This window comes from Mastomys coucha, unplaced genomic scaffold (assembly GCF_008632895.1).
Source record: "Mastomys coucha isolate ucsf_1 unplaced genomic scaffold, UCSF_Mcou_1 pScaffold20, whole genome shotgun sequence".
Taxonomy (NCBI): Eukaryota; Metazoa; Chordata; class Mammalia; order Rodentia; family Muridae; genus Mastomys; species Mastomys coucha.
The window spans coordinates 134,438,892-134,465,797 of record NW_022196903.1 but is presented as its reverse complement, the minus strand read 5'-3'; the positions used below and the strand labels follow the sequence as shown (position 1 = coordinate 134,465,797).

Below are 26,906 nucleotides of genomic sequence, written 5' to 3'. Positions count from 1 at the left end.
TCCCACATAAACGAAATGTACTAACGTTGGATGGAGTAGGAGAGATTTGGCGAGCTGTGCTTAAAAGGAACCAGGTTTTACAATTCCTTCTCCCTGAAACCCATTTATAATGCCGACAGAGTTAATGCAGGGAAACCTCGTAACTCCTGCTAAGTGTACTGCAGACCTCCAAGTATCTATTAACCACATGATGTACACAAAAGCTTGAAGAGGATGGTACACTTAATACTGCAGGGCAAGTGCTGAGCGAAGCCATGCCAAGGGCGCCACAGCATCTCAGAGCATGGATGGCATGTGGTTTCCCAAACAAACACAAACACGAGGTAAAAGCACTGATGTCATGAGGAGGTCTGAGGAGAGACAAGGCTGTCACTGAGGGTTTGCAGATGACAATATGGGGTCATTCAGAGTCCAAGACCTTACTTGTTGGTACAGTTGTGGTCTTAGCGCCGAGTTCTCAATCATTGTGTGAACCATGGTGATAATAGGTTCATTTTCTTTCATCTATTTCAAATCAGGAGGAGCATACAGCAAACGTCAGTTTACAGCACAGGTAGATTTGAAAGACGACACTGTAAATATATCCTCCACTTTAGTATCTTCCTAACAGTGCAGTTGCTTACACTTCACCCCATGCTTGCACACACAATGTATACCAACAATTTCAAGCAAGTATCTCAAGCTATAAAATACACCAAAGGTTATAAAATAAGCCTTCCTGACTGTACTGTGCTATAACCAGATTTTACCTTAATCAATATATCCAATTAACAGCTACTTTTACATGTTAGATGATAAAGCATGAATATATAAAAGAATCTAAAAGGAGAACAGTCTGTGAATTCAGAAGGAGAAAAATGATAATTGTTTAATTCTATTCAGTAATAAGACTGACATGAATCACAGTTCTTTATAAGGCTAGTTAGAAAATAATTAAGTTCTGTACGGATATTAAAATTTTATAATACTCAACATCTTTATCACTTAGATAACAGTTTATTAAAATTAGTCTTGATAGACAGTTTTATAACCCTTGCATTTTCTCACAGTATCATGGCATATGTAGAATCATTCAAGGACCTTTAAAATAAAACTTATCGAGTAAAGACTCAGTAAGTCTCCTTAGCTCCTCCCACAGTAGGCCAAAAGCATGATGCTACTTCATTACTGCTGTCAGGGAAGCAGAGTTTCGTGCAGCAGGCTTTGCAGTTAGCTACAGCATTCAAGAGACCAGCATTCTTAGACCAAGAGGTAATGGCTGATAGGTCTGCTGTACTTTGTGGTTTTTATCGTCTACACATTAGAAAACACAGATTTCTGCTCCCCCAGGGTTCAAGGTGTGTGATGTCCACTGCACTGGCAAAGTACATGCCTCTCCTGCACTAGAGGCCATAAAACCTGACTGCAGCCCTGCAGCAGACTTCACTTTCTCTCCGTAGCTGAGTAATGGCTATTCATCTTATATTAGAATAGATGCTAAAGCCTTGCAATGCACAGGAAAATCTAACTTCCCAATCAAAAAGTCTATTTAGAGTAGGGTCCCTCAGCCACACACACTGGAACCACTGGGCACAATTCCCAGGGAGCTCTTTGCAACCTGAGAGTCTCTGTGTAGACAGAATGATCCAGTCATGGGCAGACTGCTCTAAAAAGCCCTTGGCCAGAACAATTCACTGTCCTGAGGAGTCTACTTCTTGCTTTTAGTGTTTTTATCCGATATGAGAACTACAGATGAAAATGCTGGAGAACTAACTAAACATATTATTAACATTCCAGAAAGTATCACTCTGTACCTCTCCACATCTCAGCTAATCCTGTTCTATGATGAGATCCACCTGACACTTATGTACCCTATATGTGAGAATGCACCCAGTGCTCATGTACCTTATGTACCCTATATATGAGAATGCACCCGGCGCTCATGTACCTTATGTACCCTGTATGGGAGAATACAGCCAGCACTCATGTACCTTATGTACCCTGTATGGGAGAATACAGCCGGCACTCATGTACCTTATGTACCCTGTATGTGAGAATACACCCGGCACTCATGTACCTTATGTACCCTATATGTGAGACTACACCCAGCACCCATGTACCTTATGTAACCTATATGTGAGAATGCACCCAGCGCTCATGTACCTTATGTACCCTGTATGTGAGAATGCACCTGGCACTCGTGTACCTTATGCACCCTGTATGTGAGAACACACCCAGTGCTCATGTACCCTGCATGTGAGTGAGCATCCACCAATACTTATGTATGCAAACACTGCCTCAGGGCAGTGGTAGCCAGTCTTAGGGGGGTAGCCCTAGGTTCTCCTGGGCAATTCTCCTGTGAACTGTGAATAATTTTCTAAGTTTCTGTTCATTTGTCAAGATTTACTGTGGCGAGGCCTAGGGAAGCTGTGGCTGCCACTCTCTGTCACTCTTTGTTCTCATCTTGCTATCATTTCCCAAGGTAAATGTCTTACAAAAAAGCCCACATCAAGGAAGGTCACACTACAAGCTCTGCTTTCTGACAGAAACAGGAAAGAACACAGTAACTAGCAGAGAACTGAGGAGATGAACTCCTAGCTGAGGAATGTGAGGGAAAGGAGCTTTGGCGGGCAGAGAACTGAGGAGATGAACTCCTCCTAGCTGAAGAATGTGAGGGAAAGGAGCTTTGGTGGTTAAGGTTAAGACAGGTGAAACTGGTATCAGCAAGGCTCAGATCAACCAACCACAATCACTACAATCATGTAGGCACTGGACAGGCCAGGGTACAAGATCAGAGGACTGCCGAGAGGTGTTAAGTCTCTCCTCAGAATTCCAATGAACCTGACCTCTCATCAGTTTTCTTAGAATTCTGTCACTATGATGTCGTACTCTATTTAAGAACTGTCTTAACTTCCAGGGTCAAATACACTGGAGCCAGGAGGATAGCAAGGGGAGGGGGGAGGGAGAAAGAGGAAGAGAAAGTGAGAGTGGGTGGGGAGAAAGGAGAGGAGGGAGGGGAAGTGTTATGTAACAGTTTCCTCCCAGACTGAAACCTTCCATCCTAGGGGAAAGCTCTTTAATCGGAGGGAAACAAGTCCAAGCACTTGAGGCACTCCCCTAAACTGACTAGACCGGCCAGAACCCTTCCCTGCCAGTGTAAACAATAAAGGATGAGCAGTGCCTCAGAGGAGCCAAGTCACAAAGGCCTCTCTGAGCTGCTTGGATGAAACGTAACAAGCCGATGATGTCCGCAAGAGTGTCAGACCAGTGCAAGCATCTGGAAGGACACTCTACGACCTGTTGAGCTCTCTGTAGCTGTGTAGTAAGCTCCAGGGTCCAAGATTTTGTGAGATGTCACCAAAGCTGGGGTGATGCAGCTGTCCTTGAGTCATGTGGGCTCCTGGAAGTAACCCCTCATCCATATTCCTGTAACAATAAGACTCATCGACTCATCAGGTGGACGAGTGGCATCTTTTAGTGTTACAGCTACGAAGGGAAAGGTTTCCCCACCAGAAGAGCTGCAGCTCTGAAAGGAATGGCATCCTGGCAATAGGGAGCCGAGAAATACTACAAGGTCATCCTGCACAAACCTTACCCAAGAGATGTACTGAGAAAGACACAGGAGAGTGGAAAGGTAAGACAGACAGAGAGAGAGGAGAGAGAGAGAGAGAGAGAGAGAGAGAGAGAGAGAGAGAGAGAGAGAGAGAGAGAGAGAGAGAGAGAGAGAGAGAGAGGGAGAAAGGGAGGAAGGGAGGGGGGAGGGAGGGAGAGAGAAGACACAGAGAGAGAACCCCCCTATAAAACAATCAAACAAACAAACAACAAAAAACATTGTGGGAGAATCAAAGTCTGCTTGGCTACATGAGTGTGTCCCAACCAAAAGAAGAGGAAAGAGAAGAGAGATGGAGAAGAAAAATCAAGAGTAGCAATGAAGGGATGGAGAGACAGCTCAGCAAGTTAAAGGCACTTGCTGACAAGCCAGATAACCAGAGCATGAAACCCAGGACCCAAGGAAGATGGGAGAACTGACTCAGACCTCCTCATAAACTCTCTCTTGTACACGCACAAATATGCATGCTCACAATAGAGTAATACGATTTTAAAGGAGTAAAAAGGTGATACAAGATTATTTACTCTTAGCATTAAGGAACAAGAAGATACCAGCTTTCTAAGCCCTAAGACTACTTTGGGCAATGGTGGGGCATGCCTCTAAACCCCAGAACTCAGCAGGCAGAGGCAGGAGGATCTCTGAATTTGAGGCCAGCCTGGTCTACAGAACAAGTTCCAGGACAGCCAGGTCTACACAGAGAAACCATGTCTTGAGAAACAAAAACAAAACAAAACTCAAAACCAAAAAAAGGAGGAGGAGGAAGAAAAGGAAGAGGAGAATAGTTTGGGATAAGAGTTAAAAAACCATCCTTCAGAGTTGATCTGCAGGAGAAGGGAGGAGATGGAGGAGGGAGGGAAAACTGTAGTTGGGATAGAATATATGAGAGCACAAGAAAAGTAAAAACAATACTTATGTGTTTTGATGTATTATGTATGGGTTAAATTGGATTAAACACATTTGTCTTCTCAAAAGGAAAATCTTCCTTTTCTTGGTTCCCTCCACCAGCTGCCTTCCTTCTGTACCTTTTCTTGGTTCCCTCCACCAGCTGCCTTCCTTCTGCAGCACACTCTGGGTGTGTCTGGGTGCAGGCTCTCCTCATGCCTAGCAATGAATGCTCCAGACCCATGGCTGTTAGAATGGAGCTTGTTTGGGAGCTCAACAGAAGGAAGCTGCTGAGTTACCACAGAGGAAAAAGCTACTGGGAGCCCTTGCGCCCATCTCCTCAGGAGGGAGGACCACACCAGCATCCTCTTGGGATTTCAACCTGAACAGCAGTACACTGAGCAACTGAACACACACCACCAGGGTAGAGCTTTCTTTCCCTTCTGCAATCTCTTTGGCTTATTTCCCCTTGTAGAACATAGCTCATAAACAGGTATTGTATTATAAAATCTAAATGCTACTATGGAACATTTGTAAAACAGAAAGTTTACTCTTAGAAGTTAGGGGGCTGGAGAAATAGCTCAGTGGTTAAGAGCATTTACGGCTCTTGCAGAGGACCCAGGTTTGATTCCCAGCATCCTCAAGGTAGCCCATAACCATCTCTAAATCCATTTCCAAGGGATATGCTAATGCTCTCTTTGGGGCCGCCTCGGGCACCAGACACAAACGTGGTGTGCCTACGTACATGCAGGTGAAACATACATAGAAAAGGATAGATAGAAAAGAAGATCATAGTATGAGAAGTGACTTTCTTATCTCTTCCTAAACTATTTAAGCACCTCTTTAGAACATGGACTGCAAAAACAGGTAGGACTCATTTAGTCCCTGCCTTTAGCCCCGCCACCTGGCACCTGGCTGCTGTCCTCTCCTGACATACTATCCTGTTAGTACTGTCTACCTAGAAGTGGGCAGGAAGATTTAAGGGAAAGAGAAACATCTAAATCCCCATCTCTTCATTGCTCTTCACCACAAACAGGGAAGTCACAAAGCAAAGAGGGAAAGAAGCAAACCAGATGAGCTCAGTGAATGGGGCGGCACCGACAGGACCCAATGAAGCATGGGAAAGAGGGCATTGAAGCTGGGGAAGAGGAGTGTTGTACAGAACTTGGGGGAGTGGACATGACTAAAATACAATATAAACACATATGGAATTCTCAAAAGAGTAAACAAAATATCAAAAATACAGACTTCAAGTAGTTGACTCGCCACTTAAACATAATCTATGACAGTGTGCTACAGAATAAAGCAGAAATCCTCCCACAGAAGTGGATAGCTACTGTTATTTATGCTTTGCATTTGTGAGACAGGGTCTAAGTCTATAGTCTAGCAGGCTTACAACTCATTACATGTCTCTCCCACGACCCTGACCCTTCAAGCCTCCCAAGTGCTGGGACTAAAGGCATGCACTGGTTTTTAAAGCCACAGTAATCATTTGTCCTGAGAGGTAGCAATGAGAAACCATGCTCTCATGCTCAAGCTATGAGGAGCAGAAGTCGATCTTCAGCCTGAGTGTGTGACGTGCCAGTCTCCTGCTTGCTCATCTGCTGTAGCATGTCAGAGGAAGCAGAAAAGGAATAGCTCTCAGGGCATCTTCTGCTTCTAGTTTCCATGAATGATGTTAGAAATGAACAGAATGAAGGTTTTCCTGTGAGTGACTGTGGTGCCTACAGAAGGCCAGAGGAAGGCTGCATTGACTGCTTTTACTTAATGATTGTTAGTGGGAAGACCAAGGAGGGGCAGAGAGGGAGAGTCAGCCAGCACACACATGCCTTTGACTTTGAAATTTACCCAGAGCGTCTTCCTCTGATCTGCTGTCTACTTTGTGGTTCTATAAAACTGATGAGTCAATCTATAAATCCTGGACTCCTAATAATGCCTGCAAAAACAACAGACCTTGTCAGCTCAAACAAGTTACTGGCAGGAACAAGAGACACAGCTGGAAAGGTTGGAGCTGAATGACAAGTTCTACTAATCTAAAATTATCATAATTATTTTTATATACTGTACAGTACAACTATAGTTAGATACAATGCAGAGTGCAGTTCAAAAAAATTTAATTTCAATACATCAGTACAAACAAGCTTTAAATGTCTGTCAGAAGAGATTTCCTTTAGGTAATGTTTTGTGGGTGTACACATCTCTATGTCAGGGTCAAGTGTGTTCTTTTTCAGGAGCCCCTGTGGGACCCGAGGCCTGCTGGTTTTGCTGTGCTGACTGGTCAGACTTCCAGGGGTTGGCTGGGATTATAGGTGTTTGCCACTCTGCTGGACTCTTGTGTGGACCCTGGGGATGGCCTGCACCCTTTTCCCAGCAAGTATCTTACTGATGAGCCATCTGCCCAGCTCCCGAGGTAATTACAAGGTTACCTGCACTTAGCTATAGATGAGCTTCTGTTTGTCCAAGTTTTACATTCAAATTGTTATCTATTTTTTTTTTTAAAGATTTATTTATTTTATGTATGTGAGTACACTGTCGCTGTCTTCAGACACACCAGAAGAGGGCATCAGATCCCATTACGGATGGTTCTGAGCCACCATGTGGTTGCTGGGAATTGAACTCAGGACCTCTGGCAGAGCAGACGGTGCTCTTAACCGCTGAGCCATCTCTCCAGCCCTCAAATTGTTATCTAAAATGGTCAAATGCTCACTATCACAAGTAGTATACTTAAATGCAAAGTATTGTTCACAACATCCATTTCTATAATTATTCCCATTATCATAAAATTTTAAATTGGAAACAATGTAATTTTTGGAATCTGAGAACAAGGCAAATTACTTGAAAACTCTGCTGACGGAGCCCATAAATGACCAGCATTCATTTCACTGTATTAGAACGGGGCACTGGTGTGGCATAGCAGCACGTCTAAAGACCAGTGAGGGCACACAAGCCGGAGATGGGATCTGTGCTATTCTGGAAAACTGATAAAGGACAGTGGTGGCTGCAGCAAGACACCGGGAGCCCCCAGGTTCTTGCCCTTCCGTAACTGCAGCAGTCTTTCCGGAGGAAAGTCCTAGGAATCACAGCGGACCATTAGGTCATTCTGAAGATTCCAGGTAACTTCAGATTCATGCTTACACTACTGTTTTTAAAGCTAATGCCTGTACCCCGCAGGCTTTCAGAATGTTCTATGGTTTGCTTGCTCATTTACTAGGCAGGCAGTGTTTTTGAGACAGGGTCTTGTTCTGTAACTCAGGTTAGTCTTGAAGTTTTGATCTTCCTGCCTCAGGGCTGCAGGGAGCACAGGCGTGTGCAGCCAGCTCGGTGCTCTAGTTTACATTGTAAAGGAAATTTAAAGACACTTTATTCCTTATAGACCCAGGAGCTTTTCAGAACACGAGGTATCTTTATTATACTGCTTTTAAAGTTTGTATGAGAGACAAGAGTGAGTTTCATCAGCCAAGTCTCCGCAGTGAAGATCTGGACTTGGGTAACAAAATGCTCACGTTTGAAGCATTCCAATAGGCAAAATCATGGCAAAAACTAATGGGAAGTATGTAAATTACAGACTAAGAAAAGTATGCTTCTTTAAAATTAAGGTGACTGAACATGTCTGCAAAGGGTTATCCTGGTGTAAAATCTCTCTTTAAATAGAAATAATTTATAAAGCTACATTTCATTTTCTTTCAAAGACGTAAATAACGTTTCCCGTAGGAGCTATATTTGATAAAGCATTCAAATCTATGCATTTCAAGACAAGTCAAAATAAAGCTTAGCCTGATCTTTACTAAGGAATTAGTTTGTTAACAGAAACTATGTGTGCTAAGACAGCACCGCTCACTGAATAGTGACTGTCTAACCCTAACCCCGAACAGTCCTTGCTTGCTGATGCTTCCCACTTCTCGAGGTGTGTTCGCCTTTTGGACACAGGGTCTTACTTTAGGCCCCACATTAACAGTCATGGCCACCATGTCTTTCACTGCTCACTACAGATCCCCCCTGGCCACCCACCATGAGGTAATGGGGAGAATCGCAGGGTACTGACATAGGCCCTGCACACTTGGCAAGGACCAAACCCTGGGAGACAGCACCCAGGCAACTGAAAGCGGCCCGCAGCACACTCCACCCACCCTGAAGCTCTCCTTAGGGAACCCAGCGTACTACACAGGCAACAGGACCTCCATAGTGTTCATTCCTTCATTGCTCACTCCAAGCTTAGATACACCTCAGTATGTAAGAGTTTTCGTGAAATACAAGGAAAGAAACAGGACCTAGGTGACCCAGTGCACGTACCCACCCCACTGACCCTCACAAAGGTCTTTTGGTCAGGGCTCTTTACTGTCACTTAAAGAAATCATGTAATTAATTAAAGTGACTGAAATATCTAAGAAGCCAGGACAATTATACTATAAATGGTAAGTTCTAACTGGTGTCATAATAAGAAAATTCTACAAACCCCACCTGATGATCCAAATATATGGTGTTCCTTTGGAGATGATGTGAAAGAATTTCATTCTAGTAGCCATCAATCAAGGAAGGAGGGATAGAGAGCAAATTGTCAAAAGGTCAGTTGGTAATAAGAAAAACAGGTAGTTATTACAGTGCAATCCCATAGCACACAACCCCCACACATGCTCTGTCAGGGTACAGACGACATACTCACTATGCAAAAATCACAGACACTGAGTTAGTCAGTAGAAAAGGCTTGCAATGGCTTTAGCAGACAGAAGATTTCCATGCCCGTCCTTTCTGGGCTACAGCCCTCCCTTCTCATATAAACAGAGGCTATTAACCCTTTGAGACATTCCAGACTGGCCTCCATCTCCCTGATCCTCCTGTACTCAATCCTGAGTGCTGGGATCACAGGTGTGCAGCAGACAAATGCTTTTATGTCTTCATTTTAGAAAAAAGGCTTATATGAATTTTCAACTTACTGCTTGATTTGCAAACCTAAGCTTTCAGTACCCGTTTCATCAGATGCAGAAGTGCAAGACTTTACTTACTGAGCAGAGGAACTGCCTTGAGACCTCAGTGTAGGCCCCTCGCCCCAGTGGAGTTGAAGGCTAAGAAGTGTACACTCATTGTGTTTTCTCAATTATACACCCATGTAAGTAAGCTGAATTCTCAAAGGGTCAATAGGAGACTGTAATGTTTCTGTGGTGATAGTACAGGCTCATGCGCAACACCAAGGACACAGAATGCACTGATGACTGATGACGTCAGACATCTACATCTCCATAGCTGACCTTTGGGCTGTGGGCCTCAAGTTTCAGCTGCATGAGCTGTGCTAAGGTATGCTCCCGGATAGTACTCAGTTCTGCCTGCTGCCGTCTCAGCTTTATGAGCAGCAGCGTGAGCTCCTCTGGCTGAAGGAGTACAATTTAAGAATCCAAACAGTGGAAAACAGATTAATTGTTGTCTTAAGTGACAGACATTAAACCAAGATTTCTTGGCAAGTTTCCTCTTACGGTTGGCATCATAGAGCCTAGGCACTATGATGATAGGTCCTACATAAATGCATAGACATCTAGAGAGACAGAAGGAATAGTGTTACTTTACATCAAAACAACATGACATTCAGAACTCATGAGAGTATTTCATTGTCAAGAACAAAAGGCACAACACCACCATAAAGTTTAGCACAGTGAACTGTTAAGCTGCTCACTAAAGATGTCATCAGAGTGTTAAAATTACACCTAAGACTCGTCCAGCAACAGAACAATATTGGTCTATCCAACATCATTTCAAAGAACAAGTAAATCAAAAGAATTACATTTCAGAAATGAAAAACTTGGGTACTATTTCTGAATTCCAAGTTTTGGCATTTAAGATCACTGGCATTTTGTAATGCTACCTACCAATAGAGTTCCCACAGCATTTTTTAAATGACTAGATGTCATATTAAGGAAAAAGAAAGGAAAACAAATATTGCTATTAGTGTTCCCAATCCCTGCATGCACTCTCTGGAAACACTGGAGGCTGACTCCCCAGTGCTACTACAAATCCTGGGGAGGAAAGCTTTCCAACCCGGGGCGAACTTCTCAACACCTGTAGGGGTCCTAAGCAGCAGATAGACCATGTCTCTCTGCGCTTTGTTTACAAACTGTAAGGGGTAAGGAAAGACTCTGCCCCCAAACATCCCGGGCCTGGGCACTGCTGAGCGCTCTGTTCATTTGCTGCGGCTCTCCATTTTCTATACCATGAAGTTCTTTTAGAGACCCGTGGCACTTTCACTACTGCCTTCCAACAGCACAGTATCACAGAAGGGAGGCAGCCCTCGATTGGCTCTCAGATGAAGGTGGGCACAAAGACAAGGCAGCAGGCTTTTACAATTAGCAGTGTTTAGTACACGTGATGTCAAGCTACAGTGCATGACACCCCTTCCCCCCCAAAAACCAAAAAACCCAAACAAAATCCAAAAGGCCAGCCTTTGCTCTGGGGCCACCGTGTGACTGCAGGGCTCTGGGACAGGCTGTATCTCCTGATCACTTTGTCCAGCTCTTGAGGCCTTGCTGGAGATGTGGTAGGTAAGGACTGCCGACCTCGTTTCTTTCTTTTTGGTAGAATAGGATATTCTGAACCTCAGGCTGATTTCTGACAGAAAAATCCAAAGAAGTTTGTATGTGGACTAAAATGATGGGGACTTTTCAAAAGGACATAAGGCTGTAAGGCTGCCGAGGTCAAATACAGAGGATGGGAAAGGTTGGGGTGATGGTGACTATGTGTGATTCGGAATAGCCACTAGAGGGAGCAAAACGGAAGAGAAAATAGCTCGCAGCGACTCTGTGACTGTAGCCTGCTTCTGTCACATTGCAATCTACTGCTTAATACTTCTTGATTTTTAACAATCTAGTACCCAATGGTTCTTGTTTTTTAATAAAATATATTCACAATCTTTGAGAACTGAAATCACTTTAAATGAAGAACAAATTCCTTTTATATAAACATGTAAGATGAAATATGTTTATATGAAATACAGATGAGTTTGTTTTGATTGCTGTAGGAGAGAATTTTAAATAATAATGAACAATCCTACATGTGTTAAACCACACCCTCAAACAAATAGCACTATCTACTGACACTGAAGTCAGGCCACAAAGCAAGGGCTCCAGCACTGTTCATGCCCCAGAGGCTGGGGCAGGAGGATTGTCAGATGGAGACCTTGCGTAAAAGCAAAGGCAAACGCAAAAACAAACAAAACAAAACAACAAAAATTAAAAACAAAACCAACACCCCCCCAAAAAACTAACCCAAAGCAAAGTCATCCATTTTCTTTGATTTGCAGAACTGATATTAGAAATATTTCTAAGTATAGATAATACCGACAACAAGGTGAAAACAGTAAGAATACTTGCTGCGGTGTTTCCCTCCCACCCTGTATCTCAGGCTGGGCTCTAACTCCCAGTCTCCCAGTTTCAGCCTCAGGATCAACAGGATTAAAGGTATAAGCCTCCACGGCTGGCTGACTACTCTACAGTCTTTCTTTGGGTAAATACACAAAACCAATGCATTTTTGATTCCAAAGCAGATAATATATATTAAATTTCACAGAAAAGCCAAACATGGCAGTATGTTCATGTAATCCCAGCATGAGGAGGCCAAGCAAGAAGGAAGACTAAGCTCCAGGCTGGCCTATGCTATATGTCAGAATAAAACAAAAGCCACAGGCAAAATGTTTCATTCAGAAGGTCTGCTGTGCGGTCCCAGCTGCTTGCTGGATTTTACTGGGTGTTCCTGTAGGCAGTTCTCAGTCTTCCTGATGCTTCAACCCTTTAACATGCTGTGGTGACCCCCAGCTATAAAATCATTTTCATTGCTACTTCACAACTGTAATTTTGCTGTTGTGAACTGTAATGCACATGTGATATACAGGCTAGCTGATATGTGACCCCTCGAAGGGGTCACAACCCACAGGTTGAGAACTGCTGGCCTCGAACTCAGAAATCCACCTGCCTTTGCTTCCCAAGTGCTGGGTTTAAAGGCGTGTGCTACCACTGCCCTTGAATACAGTCTTGTGTATCTTGTGTAAGCACTCCCTACTGAGATACTTGGGTGTGGTCATGAATGCCATGCCATCATATATGCTCTGTAGCCATGGTTGGCCTAACTCCATCCCTGTGTTCCACTGTGCCTGATTTTATTTTGAAGAAAAGGGATAACAAATCAAAAACCCAGAGCTAACTAGTAAACTTTGAATGTGCTCCTTTATTTGGACGTTTAGGGGAAGGCAGTCACAGAGATCAGCATGGCTACTATGTAAGTCTACGTTCTTCTCCTGTTGAACCTTGGTTACAAAGCATGTCCTCCTGGGCAGCAAATGAAGCAAGCATGTGCTGAGTAAACTTATCACACTCACCGTTCTGCCTTGGAGGCTCTGAGGACTAACAGCCTGTAAAGTTAAGCCTGCTGGCATTGACCTTCTGTCAGGTACATAGACATGCTGGGAAAGAGAGACAAGAGAATTCAGTGGTGGCCTTTGGTTTTTGGGGGGACAGTGTCAATATTGTTGATGAATAATCTTAAATTTACATTACGTAATACTAATTAAAATCATCATTAGTTTCTACGAGAGAAATACTAGCATTATTTACTTGACTAAAATATAGATGCTAATGGACAGAGTAACTTTATTTAGACTGGTCAGTAGCATGCCAGCTCCTTGTCCTCAGGACACAGTATGTGTGCACGCGCTGTCCTGTGTTTCAGAGAAGACCTTATGTAGCTCAGGCTGGCCCACACTTATCTCCTAATCTAACAGTTTCCAATACCCAAGTGCTAGAATCACAGGCATGATCCGTTATACCTAGGCCTATATAAACACATTTTATATTTATTATTACCATTTATGTATAAGGTGTGTGTGACAGCACATACGTGGAGGTTAAAGGACGACTGTGTGGCACTAGTTCTGTCATCCACTCACTTTAGGTGGGTTCTGGAGACTGAGTTCAGGCCACTAGGCTGACACAGCCACATCTTTACCTGCTGAGCCATCTCACCGGCCTGGCTTCAGTCTTTAGAGAAAATTTAGTGAGGGGAGTGTCATAGGTTGAGAGTTTCACAGATTTTACCATTTGGCTGTTTTTCAATGCCTGCTTTTATTATGTTCAGTCTGTTATGACAAGTCTTTAGTGAAAGTATGTCACCAAACCCACCTGGCACTGTTTAAGTGGTGAGGGGTGGGGACCCTGAGCAGCTCATCTGGGTGGGTGTAGGCAACATCCTCTAGTCTACCACACTGCAACCTTTGGTGGAGATATTCATCTCTGATCTGTAGCTAAGTTCAAATAAAGTGGCCTTTCCTTAAAACTTCCTGGGGAGCTGACATGCTCCGGTCTACCGCGCTTTAACCTTTGGCTGTGTGCAGTCTGCTAATAAAAGAGTTCATCTGCAAAGTGCTGGCTCAGCAAGTCATTCGATGTTCTTCAGACTGGGATGTCTTAGTACAAAACACTCAAAAGATCATGTTTGTCAATATCACATCAACCCTTTGGTCCTGAAAAGTTGCCAAACTCACTCTGCAAACAAATGGTCTCCAAGACGGTCTTCCTGAAAACTCAGATCCCGCCAGTGCTGACACACGCTGTAACATTTTTTCTCTTTGAAGTGATAGCTTCCATGTCAGTTTGGCAGAGGTCTACTAACTAATAAATCTGAATAATAATCCTTGTCTGTAAGCCCCAAATTAACCCTTCCTTCAAAAAGCTGCCTTGGTCATTGTGTTTTATCATAGCAATAGAAAATAGCTACAACATGGACCAAACTTATAATCTAAAGCTGAGACAGGACCATTTGGAGTGACAACTTCCAGAGATCCTGCCTCAAAAGCATGGGAGACATACTTCAAACACAAACGCTTGCCTGGGTAGAGGAGGCTTCGGCCACACACAAACACACACACACACAAACACACAAAGGAACAAATCACTCATGTGATCCACAAGTATTGAAAGCTTAGATTCTATTATGGGATTCTAATAGAGTGTTTTAATTTTTGACACTGATTTTTTTTTTAGATTTATTTTATATTTTAAGTGTATGAGTACACTGTAGCTGTACAGATGGCTGTGAGCCAGCCATCATGTGTGTGGCTGCTGGGAATTGAACTCAGGACCTCTGCTGGGCCCGCTCGCTCCAGCCCAATTCACTGTAGCTGTCTTCACACACACACCAGAAGAGGGCGTCAGATCTCATTACGGGTGGTTGTGAGCCACTATGTGGTTGCTGGGATCCGAACTCAGGACCTTTGGAAGAGCAGTCAGTGCTCTTACCCGCTGAGCCATCTCGCCAGCCCGAGTGTTTTAATTTTTAAGATGATTTTTTAAGAGAATAGCTTTGTTCTCTTGCCTCTAACTTAATTTAAAAAGTATATTAAAAAGAAAATACACACCTTTAATCCCAGCACTTGGGAGGCAGAGGCAGGCGGATTTCTGAGTTCGAGGCTAGCCTGGTCTACAGAGTGAGTTCCAGGACAGCCAGAGCTACACAGAGAAACCCTGTCTCGAAAAACCAAAAAAGAAAATACAACATCATTGAGCAATGAATTAACACAAACAGCATTTTACCTTAGGGTGATGAGGCCTGTGCCTGCGGTCTATGGTCACATCCCCTCTGTGGAGCGGCGAGGTCACTTCTGACCTGTATGTCCGCGGAGGGGAGAAGCCCTGGTAAGCAGCTGCTGATGCATGGGAAGGCGACGTGGGAATGGGGTGCATGGTCTGCTCAGACACCTTGACCACAGCTTTAGGGCTGTTCAGGCAGCCGTGCCGAGGGAGGGTGCTCTGCCTGTGGTAAAACTGGCGCTGCTGCCACTCGTACAGCTGCCACATGGTGTCATCTCTCATGGATCGCCGCTTCTCTTCTGCTCCAGGCCCTGTCTTCTCATGACCAGGAGGGGTTACACTGCAGAGACTCTCAGGTCTGGTCCTGCTGTTCCTCGGGAGTGTTCGGTAACCTTCAGGGTAGCGGGCTGGAATCTGGGCGCGGTGGCTTGGCATATTTCTTGGCAATGTTTGATAAGAAATTACTCTAAAATTAAAAAGTTGTAAAAATGAAAGTTGTTGTAAAGTAGAGAGAGATCTGCTTTTGTGATTTTAAGTGATACTGTGTTTCTGGTTTTCCTGTCAAGTAAATACATATCAGGCTTTATCTTTTAAAAGGACATAGTTTAGTGGCATGTGGACTTGCTCAGCATATGAAAAGCCCTGGGTTTGAACCTCAATATGTAACAAAATGAAAGACTTTAGGAAGGACTAGTCAGCCAAAATGTTATACGAGGTATAAATCATTAAAAAGCTAAAGCTTTTTAAATGAAATTACATCTGGGATGTACTGTATAAATAGGATCTACAGCAATTCTATGTGACTCTCTGGTTCATTACAGGAGCATCTGCCCATTTCCAGTGATAGTAAGAATAGTTAGGCCTTTAACTCCAGGGCTTCTTCTTAAGCACAGGTAGAGGTGGATCAGGCCAGCCTGGTCTGCAGTGAGACACTCCCTGTCTTAGAAAAACAAACAAACGCCAGGCAGTGGGGGTGGAAGTCTTTAATCCCAGCACTTGGGAGGCAGAGGCAGGCAGATTTCTGAGTTCAAGGCCAGCCTGGTCTACAGGGTGAGTTCCAGGACAGCCAGGACTACACAGAGGAACCCTGTCTCGAAAAAAACCGAAAAAAACAAAACAAAACAACAACAACAACAAAAAACACATAAAAACCTCAACCAAACAAAAAACCCCTACTTATTGATCTTTCTCCCAAACAGTTCCCCCAAATCCAACTCCCAAGATATTAATAAATAAAATTTAAAAAGAGACTATTCAAGAACTGATCTTAAGCCTTCATCTTTAATTGTGCCACTAGTTAGATAGTAAGGCCCTGCCTTAAAAAAAACAACCAAAAAAAAAAAAAAAGTTAAGATTGAATTTCAAGTGTTCATTCATCATAACCTATCACTCTGTGGTGCACACATTTGTATCCTAAGACAAAGTTACTGTAACCCAAAAAACCAGGGCTATGAGAAAGGTAGGTTTAACAGTGGTTCCCTGCACCCTCCAGAGCTCCTCAGACTGAAACCAGGGCTATGGGAAAGGTAGGTTCAACAGTGGTTTCCTTCAGTCAGCTCTCCTGAACACTACAGCTTTCCTCCATCATTCTGGCTCCACTTTCAGGCTCTTGCAATGTCACCAGCACTACTCCCTGCCCCCCCACCCCCCAAGGTCAATCATCAGGCCACTAACTCTGGAGTGGAGTGAGAGAACCGTCTCCTGGGACTAGAGCACAGTTCAATTAACTGTGGCTTTCTCTCCAGCTGCGCCTCCCCACCCCCGTTACATTTCCTCTCCGACTTCTCTTTGATAAGACAGAAGACAGAAATCAGTCAAGAGGGAAGAGCTGGCAGCCCCACACTTACGTGTTCAGGTACTGCAGCCAGGGGAAGCTGAGTTCACGAAAGACTCCACCTTGGCACCTGAGCCATCTACCTCAGGTTGTTTTAGCCTGAGACACTAACTCTGAAGCAACTTAACCTCCATGGCTTGCTTAAGAAAGTTAAGAAAGTTCTAGACTTAGGAAACAAATGCTACAGGAGTTCAGAATGACACCATGGAAATGTATCTGCACGAGAAGGGCCATGCACTGCCAGCCGACCTATGCACTAATTGTGCAAAGCACACTTGTGAGGTGCCAGCACCGTCAGTCCCTGAAGCTTCACCAGCTTGAGAGCTGCCGTGCCTACTTTAATTGCCATGTATGTACTAACAGCAGCATTCCCATCAGCGTGGCCAATGGACTCGAGTTTGAAAGGTTCTGCCCTCTTTGAAACATTGGGGGATTTCTAGTAGAAAAGTGTTATTAACAAGTAAATTAATTTTTTGTCTCATACATGGAGACCTGCTTTTCAGAAGTACAATTTATTCCAGTCATTTCTGTCCCAAGGAAATTTAAATTAAGCCAAGAAAGCTTAAGCAGTGAGCACAGTGAGCCATTCCGCAGCGGCTGCCTGTGCCCTGCTCTGCGGTCCCTCAGGCCTACCAACAGTAAACCACCCTTGCTTCCTACTAGGGTCTCAGTAATTAAAGAAAGCCTTTCATAAAGGAAAAAAGGCAGTTATTTCATGAATTATGATGATGCTTCTTTTCACCAGGGAAAGTTTGCAAATTTTTTTTGGGGGGGAATGTTTATTTAGAATACATGATACTTTTCAAAGATTCAAAGTGGCCTTGAGCCATTTGCAAAGAATGTGACCCTTTGAGTACTCAGGTGACCAGACAACCGTGAAGCTGAGGAGAAGGCCACAGACAAAGCCCTTGTCCCTGCGACTGGCTCAGCCCTCGGAAGGCTGCTCACACTCACTGACATCTCACACAGGAAAACAGAAGTCCCAGAGGCTGGCTACCCTCTCTACATTTTTAAACTAAAGAAAGAAATGTTTTAGTTGAGATTTAAGTTGGGAGGAAGCAATTTGGCCACCTTCCAGTCTGAATTCCTCCCTGGCTGTGACCTTTAGTCCTGCTCACCCTTGCCCTCAGAGCTGCTTCCCGTTTTCTGTTTTATCAAACAGCATTGACTTGTTTTCCTACAGACAGTATATCAGCTGACCATCCCATAATTAAATTCTATTTTCTTATCAAGTCATTAAGTAATTTGCTTACCTATGACTGTGGTCAATATGAAAGTAACATGTAAATTCAGGCAATGGTGGCGCACGCCTTTAATCCCAGCACTTGGGAGGCAGAGGCAGATGGATTTCTGAGTTCGAGGCCTGGTCTACAGAGTGAGTTCCAGGACAGCCAGGGCTACACAGAGAAACCCTGTCTCGAAAAACCAAAACCAAACCAAAACAAAACAAAACAAAACAAAACAAAAACAAAAACAGTGTTTTGCCAATTTTCAAGTACTTAAGTTAATTACTTGTTATAACTCAATCACTATGTGGTACAAAAGTCTCTACAATGTATCAAGTAAAGTCAGAGTTATTCCCAACTCTCTTGTGCAAACCCTAAAGTGAGCACACAGGATGTGAGCAGCACCTCACAGGGGTGTGCACTTGCAGCCTTGGGAGAGCTAAGAAGCCCAGCCTACCAAGGCTTCAGAGGGCCCTCCTGAAGACGCTTCACACACTGCAGGCTGGCACTGTACTGAGCAGAGCGGCAACGCATCCCCACAGCTCACAAGCGTCAGCACTGAACTGGAAGAACCTCCAAGTCATGCTCTCTGTTCTGTTACTTACAAGTTACAGTAACAGTTATATAGTGATCTGTATGAAAATTATTACATACTTATATCATGGTCTATATTACTAATATAAAGCATGTAAGGTAACTTGCAAAGTCTATTTAAATTGAAACATATTTTCTCAAAGAACTTGTGTTTTAAGAAAAATTTACAGCCAGATGGTGGTGCATGCCTTTAATTCCAGCACCCAGGAAGCAGAAGCAGACGGATCTCTGAGTTTGAGCCTAGCCTCATCTATAGAGAGTTCCAGGACAGCTAGGGATACACAGAGAATCCCTGTTTCAACCCTACCCACCCCACCTCCCCCCCCAAATTACAATGATTTTTATGAATCTGAACAAAAAAATACTTGTAGAAATATAAAATCTGTTGACTTGTGAGGGTTAGGATCAAACCCATGCCTTATGCATACCAGGCAAGTATTCTACCACTGCATTTTGCCCCTCGCTGTAAAATTTACTTCACAATTTTTACTTATTGTTTTTCTTTCTTTTCTTTTCTTTTCTTTTTTTTTTTTTCGAGGCAAGTGTTTTCAAATGAGTCTCACTATGTAACTCTGGGTGGCCTACTGCTAACTATGACATAACCCGGGCTGGCCATTGGTCTCAGCCTCCACAGCGCTGAGATTTCAAGGGTGCAGCAGCACCCCTGGCCTATGCTTTGTGTTCTGAGGGGCTGTAGAGATAGCGCTGTGCTTAAGAGCACTAGGTGCTCTTGCAGAGGACCTGGGTTCAGTTCTTAGCACTCACATCACCACAGAGGGAATCACAGATATTTTCTGGTCTCTGCAGGCACCAGGATGTTCACAATGTACAAACATACATCCCAGTAAAACATTCACGCAAAAAAGTAAACATCTGTGTGCGTGCACACATGCGTGCACGCGCACATGCGTGCACACACACGCTAAATGTGGTGGGGCACAACTTTACTCAAGCACTTATAAGGCAGAGACAAAAGTGAGTTTGAGGCTAATCTGGTCTACATATCATGTTCTAGGCCAGCCAGGGATATATAGTGAAACTGTCCCTCAAAAACAAAACAAGTTTTCTGAAATGTACCTACTTCTCAGCATATATTCATGATAATCTTTGCAAATTCTGCCATTTCTTATTTCTCAAATGTTTATTCTCTTAGGTCTCCTCTACTTTTATTAAAATGAAGACAGGGTCTTACTACGTGGCTTGCTTCCAACTCCCAGTCTTCAGGCTCAGCCACAGGAGTGTTAGGATTGGAGAGAGGCACGGACCATCACACCTGGCACTTGCAGGTTTTCCCTTAGACCCTCCTTTATTCCAGTCTCCCACGGAGTAAATGTATTCTTTCCCACTTTTAACCACTTTAGATCACGGTGTATCTAAGGGGTAGACTGCCCTCTGAAGACGCAGACTCACAGGTACAGGGCCAGGCCCTCTCCTCTCCTCTCCCCACTTCAAATGTGAACTTTTCCAAACTTTTAGGTTACGATCTAATATTTACAGGCCTTTCTTCCTTTCCCTTTTTTAGTAGTGCTAGGAATCAAACCTAAGGCATTCAAGGCACACTATGGTCCCACAGTGATCTCTTGATTTTATTTTGAGACAAGGTTGAGCTGTATAGCTCTGGCTGGCCTTGAACTCCTGATCCCCCTGTCTCTATTCCCCAATCCTGGAGTTACAGGTGTGTGCTACCACACCTGGTTCCCAGGTTTCTTGGCTATAGAGATTCTTCAGTCCACGGGGATGCAGAAGCTGTTAATGGAAGAGAGACTAGGACTAGAGAAATTCCCATTGGTTTATCACAGTTCTGAATTCCAGGAGGAGAGGAGGGGGCAAAGGCAGCTTCTGCCTATCATTTGTTCTGGGCCAGGAAGGACAGCGCTTCACCAAAGCCAGGCTATGCACAGGAACAAGAGACAGAAAGCACTTACATCTCATCACCATGAGCAAGCTACAGTAATCAAAGCATGAAATCTAAGCATCCTTTAAACCAGTGCTGCAACTCAAGCCAAGCTGCCCCAGCACACAGCCGAGAAAGCAGGCTGCCGCAGGTACTTACCCTCTGGGCTCTTCTTCAAGACCCCGCCCCTTCTGGACTTTAATCCACTGCTCCAGCTGCTGCATTGAATTCGTTCTCTGAATGACTCGATCAGTCTCTGTAGCTAGGGGCCCTGCATTTGGGTGAGTCCCACCCCGGACATCTGCCAAGCTGACATTCACTGCTTTGCCGTCAGAACTGTTCACATTGATGGGTCTGTAGTGTACATTCTGAGGTGGGCAGTCAGGCCCGCTTTCATATTCTGATGGCAGGGAGTTCAACTTTACACTGTTAATTTTTGTTAATGGTCTATCTTGTCCATCCTTCTGAAATCCATATCTTTCAGCTTCTAAGGCCCTTTTTTCTTCAGTTTTGCTTATTTCCTTATTCTTCTGATTGTTTTGGACCTCGGGTCTAATGAGGACTCTGTGGTTGGGAATGTTATTGGTTTCTTTAGTTGATGCACTTTCAGTTGTAATCTTGTCCACTCTGAAAGCAGAGGAGAAAGCACAGGAGGTAGATGGGACAGGTGTATAACCTAGGATAATAACGTTCATAAGAACAGAGAGCACAAGCTGACTCAGAGCCTCAGAGCGGTGGCATCACCATGCAGGCTAGTACGATAATGCAGGAAGATACTGCTAGGCAGACCCACCAAGACTAATGCAATGTGCCTCTGCAAACACAGTAAATGCTGTTTAATGGTTAAACCACAGCCCACTTAAAGCAGCCAGCAACTGAAATAAAAACGTGGCTCTCAGTCACGAAGGTCAGCTCATCATGAGACTATCATGAGTCTGGCTGTGGAAGCTGCTGTAACAGGAAATTACAGTCTGATGCCACCAAAGAGTTGACCTGAATGACAAACTCTTGGTTGCATGCAAGAGGACCTGTGTGTGGAGTGATGTCACCACGTAGCCTAGGTTGGCCTCAAACTTAAAGTGATCTCTGCCTCTCAGGTGCTATGGATGCTGACATTAAGGTATGAGACATGAGACCCAGACAGCACAGTTTAGGAGCTCTGAGGGCTAAGCTGCTCACGCTCACTGCATATCTCTTTTTCTCTCCTTTCTGCCTGGAATAAAAGGCATGCACCACCAACCTGAGTTTCAATGGGCATCTTTATTTGCTAACTGCATCTCTGGGCAAGGTTTAGAAGCTTACAGTGTAAGCTTTTTGGTAAACAGAGTACTTTCAGTAATGTCATTAGACTGTCCTGAGAATCAAATGACAATCACATGGCCTATACTGCCTTTACTGTTGGTCAGCTCTGTTTCTGGGCTGCCTGAGTTCACTACTCAGTTGCTAGAGCTCTTTCTGAGCCAATCATCTCTAGGCTTTTATAAAATCAAGGTGAGTGTCTGAACCCACATAAACTTGTCAAGATCACCACACTCATCATGAACTAACAGATGTGGTCTGCCTCCTGCATTTCAGTACACCATGGTACTACTGAGATTCCAAGGGCAGTACTGTTAAGTTCTGAGACATGTGGAGAACATACATATCACACGTCTGTAGCCACACTCAAAGCTAAGTGAAGAAATGTAGATTCTATCGATACTCTGGAACTGGGCCCTAGCAAGAGTGAAAAGATAAGTGCCTTCTCTTCGAGTGAAATAGCAGAGACCTAAATCACACTGCTAGATCAGACACAACCACAGACATGGGGTGGTGTGGGGTAGGGTGGGGTAGGTCACAATGACAGCCTGTAGGGCTTCTTTCCTTCGAAGAGGAAACCACTAGGAAACTGACACCAAAAGCTCAATGAAGTCTGCAGGAAGGGGTTGTTTACACAGAATGCTAAGCATCCTTAGAAAGGTGAACGAAGCCCAGGAAACCACAGCTACTGCTTTAGGCTGGAAACGTTTTCTCCAAATATTTATCACTGAAGAAACATAAGCATGTAATGAATCTTTTTTAAGTGGAACAAAACTGACTCAGAAAACCATGAGAACATAAACCACAAGAAATGTATCTGATTTAAGAAGGTGATGCTAAGGTCACAGCAGCAAAGACACTAAGAAAAATGGTAGGGTCTTCAAAATCAAAAACAGGAACTGCCACCTGAAGACAGGTATGGATACACACATACCTGTAACCCAGTACGGTATACAGGTCAGGACTTTAAAGCCATCCTTCAGTCTACACTAGTTTGAGGCCAGCCTGAGCTACATGAGAGTCGGACTAAAAACCAAACCAAACCAAACCAACCAACCAACAAAAACGTATACTAAAACAAAACAAAAAAAATGATGATCTAGCAATCCTCCCACTGGGAATCCATCCCATTAGTATGCTGAGGAGATTCCTATACCTATATGCTTATTGTAACACAACAGACAATAAAAGCCAAGATATATGATGTGTACAGTGATGGACAAGGAATTTGTAATACACACACACACACACACACAGAGCAGTCATAGGAATATCCCAGAGATCATTATGTTAGTGAAATAAGTCTAATCCAGAAATATATCCTCTCATTTACATTGTAGAATCTAGAATATTGACCTCCAAAAAAGCAGAACAGAGAAGTAGGTATCAGAGGCAGGGAGGGAGGGGAGGAGCCTGCAGGAAGAGGAGTCAGTCGAGCTGAGCAGAAGTTCTCCCTCGTAACAGCACGGTAAGGCAACCACAGCTGAGAAGCATTTCTCAAGTAACTAGGGCTGATTTTTAATACCCCCGGCAAAAAGAAATGATCAAAGTCTGAGATGACAGCTCTGCTAATTACCCCAATCAGATTACTGCACACTGTACACATGTCAGATGTCCCATGTATAACTACATAATTACCCCAATCAGATCACTGCACACTGTATACATGTCAAATGTCCCATGTATAACTACATAATTACCCCAATCAGATCACTGCACACTGTATACATGTCACATGTCCCACATATAATACTTTATGTATAGGAATATGTGAAATTACTGTATGTCAAGTGACAATAGACACATCATATTGGAGGCACAGTTTAGTCACAGAGATGGATATGTGCCTAACATGATCCTGGGTTGGAAGCCTAGCACACACACACACTAAGAGAAAACCACTGAGGGGGCTAGAGAAAGTTCAGTGGTTCAGAGGACTTGTGGATCTTGCAGGGGACCCAGCTTCAATACCCAGCAGCCACATGGAAGCTCATAATTGTGTAATTCTAGTTCCAGGAGGATCTGATGCCTTCTCTGGTATCCACAAGTACCAGGGACATGCATAGTGCACAGACACACACATGCAGGTAAATACCCACAATCTCTTTAAAAGTCAGAAAACTATCTCGAAAAACCAAAAAAAAAAAAAAAGTCAGAAGACACAATGAGGCCATACAAAATATGTGCATAGAGATGGAAATTATTCAGAGAAAGTGTATTAGAACCAGATTTTAAGAATGTTAGCAACTATCTACATATACCTGGGCACTAAAAAAATACAGTTTCTCCATGAAATTCTTTATGAATTTTGAAGAGATGAGCTTTAAAAACTGTGCTGTGGTGGGAGTGGGTGAAGGCTTGAGTGAACGTGGACTGTCTGTTATGACCTGGTCACGTCACTGACAAAGGCCTTCCCCTGGTCGAGTGAGACTCTTGACAGTGTGTGCGAGTAGGAGCATTTATGCATGACTGACCAGTACGTGCAAACACTAGCAAGTACAGCTCCTTGCCTGAAGATGCTTACGGCCTGAGACCTCTCACTGAGACTAACTCTTCCCCATGTGCTGCACATAATAACCATGTTAAGGTTCTAGGCTGTTTCAGAAGTTGGTGCCACTCTATGAGTGGACACACTGGACCCTGACTTTTCTATATGTATCTGTCCTTTCTTTATTTCCTAGCTACCCTGGTGGGGTCTCTGCATGACTCAGTGGATGTGTTAGGCCGAGGATGTAGCTTAGTGGTTGAGTTCTTACCTAATTTACCTAACGTATAAGGACTTAGGTTTGGTATTCATCACCAAAAAAAATCCACCTTCCCCAACATGGTTATTTTATCTCCAAGATGATACACCCTGGTAACTGTCTTAAGTATTTGGGCCACAAAGCAAAGGGGTCCCACTACTTTTTCAAACAAGCAAAACATCTCACTACATTTATGAAATGAAATATAAAAATAAGATACTTTCAATACTGACTGCCTAAACATAATGGGATAGGACAAAAACGCCAACAGCTAAGAGTAGAAGAAAGTAAGGCATCTCTATACTCTAACAGTGACTGCTAACTCCAGGCTGAGCTTGGTGGCACTACTCAGTAACTGCTGGCTAAAAGGAGACACTACAATACAACTGGCTCTACACTGCTATGGGAACATAAACACAATTACTTGTCATCTTGTACTGAGTTGATACAGGTAACTACTGTCACTTTTTTAATGTATATGGCCATTTTTGCCTGCATGTATACAGTGCCTCTGGAGGCCAGAGAGGGTATCAGATCCTCCGAAACTGGAGTTGCAGATGGTTGTGAGCATCCCCATAGGTGCTGGGAATCAAACCCAAGTTTTCTGGAAAGTAGGCAGTGCTCTTAATTGTGGAGACATCTCAAACCCCACATTTTTCTTTTTTAAGATTTATTTTATTTATTTTATGTATGTGAGTTCACTGTAGCTGTACAGATGGTTGTGAGCCTTCATGTGGTTGTTGGGAATTGACTTTAGGACCTCTGCTGGATCTGGTCAACCCCGCTCACTCCCGTCAGCCCGGCTTGCTCAGTCCCTGCTTGCTCTGGCAAGATTATTTACTATTACATATGAGTACACTGTTGCTGTCTTCAGACACACCAGAAGAGAGCGTCAGATCTCATAATGGATGGTTGTGAGCCATCATGTGGTTTGCAGGGATTTGAACTCAGGACCTCTGGAAGAAGAGTCAGTGTTCTTAACCGCTGAGCCATCTCTCCAGCCCAACCCTACTTTTTTATGTGTAGTTTTAATTAACTTTTAATTTTACTTTTTTGGTCACGGATTTCATTGAACAGCTTAGGTCTGGCTTGAACTCATGATTTCCATGCTTCCAAATCTCAGATGCTAAAATTACAGGGGTACATTACCACACCTGGCTCCAGCTTTTAGAATTGTAAATTGAACAACAACAAAAAATGGCAGAAAGTTAAAAATGAGAAAAAATATAAGGCAGGCAGTGGTGGCGCACACCTTTAATCCCAGCACTTGGGAGGCAGAGGCAGGCAGATTTCTGAGTTCGAGGCCTGCTCTACAGAGTGAGTTCCAGGACAACCAGGGCTACACAGAGAAACCCTGTCTCAGAAAAGAGAGAGAGAGAGAGAGAGAGAGAGAGAGAGAGAGAGAGAGAGAGAGAGAGAGAGAGAAAATATAGAAACTACTTGAAAATAAAATACTCTATTATAACAAAAATTCCTAGAAGCTTTACTTAAAGATAAATTTACTTAGATTTCAATTATTTTGTTTTAAGTGTAGGTGAAAGAGAAGCCAGATTATAATCCATTCTCTGTTTTTCTGTCGACTTAGTACTGTATGTGGGTGTACATGATACATGTGAGTCCAAGTGACTCTCTCATCCTAATTATTATCTATCATTATTATTACTACTTTGTTTTTTTTTGAGACAGGGTTTCTCTGTATAGCCCTGGCTGTCCTGAAACTCACTCTGTAGATCAGGCTATCCTGAAATTTGAACATCTACCTTCCTTGTCTCCCAAGTGCTGAGACTAAAAGTGTGTGCCACCACACGGTATCTGTGCACATTTGCATGATATGTGTGTGGAAGTCAGAGGACAATACTGTAATCACTTCCCCCCATAAGTTCTGAAGACTCAATTCAGGCCATCTATTTTTTGAGACAAATACTTTTACCCACTTTGAACATTCATTCATCCTGACCTTGAACACTTAACTATCCCAGTGCTCTACCATCCAAATGCTGGGATCCGATACCCCAGGACTAGGGCTATGGCTTGGTGACTTGGCACTCGCCTAGCGTACACAAGACCCTGGATGAGCTTCAGCACAGCCACCACCAACAAAAACCCGAGAACTTACTTTATTTCCATGCTTTGGGACCTGGATGAGAAGCTGGGCTTTAAAAGCAATAGTATAAATAAGCTAGCATTGATGGCACATACCTTTAATCCTAGTACTCAGGAGGCAGAGGCAGAGGCAGAGGCAGAGAGGCAGAGAGGCAGAGAGGCAGAGAGGCAGAGAGGCAGAG

General features: G+C 43.7%; 1 protein-coding gene across 33 annotated transcripts in view; it reads right to left on the bottom strand.

Moving 5' to 3' along the window:
• The window catches only part of Plekha5 (pleckstrin homology domain containing A5), a 169,418-nt gene that overhangs the window by 32,088 nt on the left and 110,424 nt on the right, over positions 1–26,906 (bottom strand). For 19 of the 33 annotated variants that reach the window (XM_031383746.1, XM_031383747.1, XM_031383753.1 and 16 more), the window contains 6 exons: positions 20,738–21,205; positions 15,034–15,496; positions 12,825–12,908; positions 9,715–9,834; positions 8,930–8,983; positions 424–504 (listed from right to left, as the gene is read on the bottom strand). In XM_031383746.1, coding sequence (XP_031239606.1) covers positions 424–504; positions 8,930–8,983; positions 9,715–9,834; positions 12,825–12,908; positions 15,034–15,496; positions 20,738–21,205 — 1,270 coding nt within the window. Of the gene's footprint in view, positions 1–423; positions 505–527; positions 573–4,350; positions 6,408–8,929; positions 8,984–9,714; positions 9,835–9,864; positions 9,996–12,824; positions 12,909–15,033; positions 15,497–20,737; positions 21,206–26,906 lie in introns of those variants that run through there. The other 14 variants (XM_031383758.1, XM_031383767.1, XM_031383770.1 and 11 more) reach the window with 6 other exon arrangements.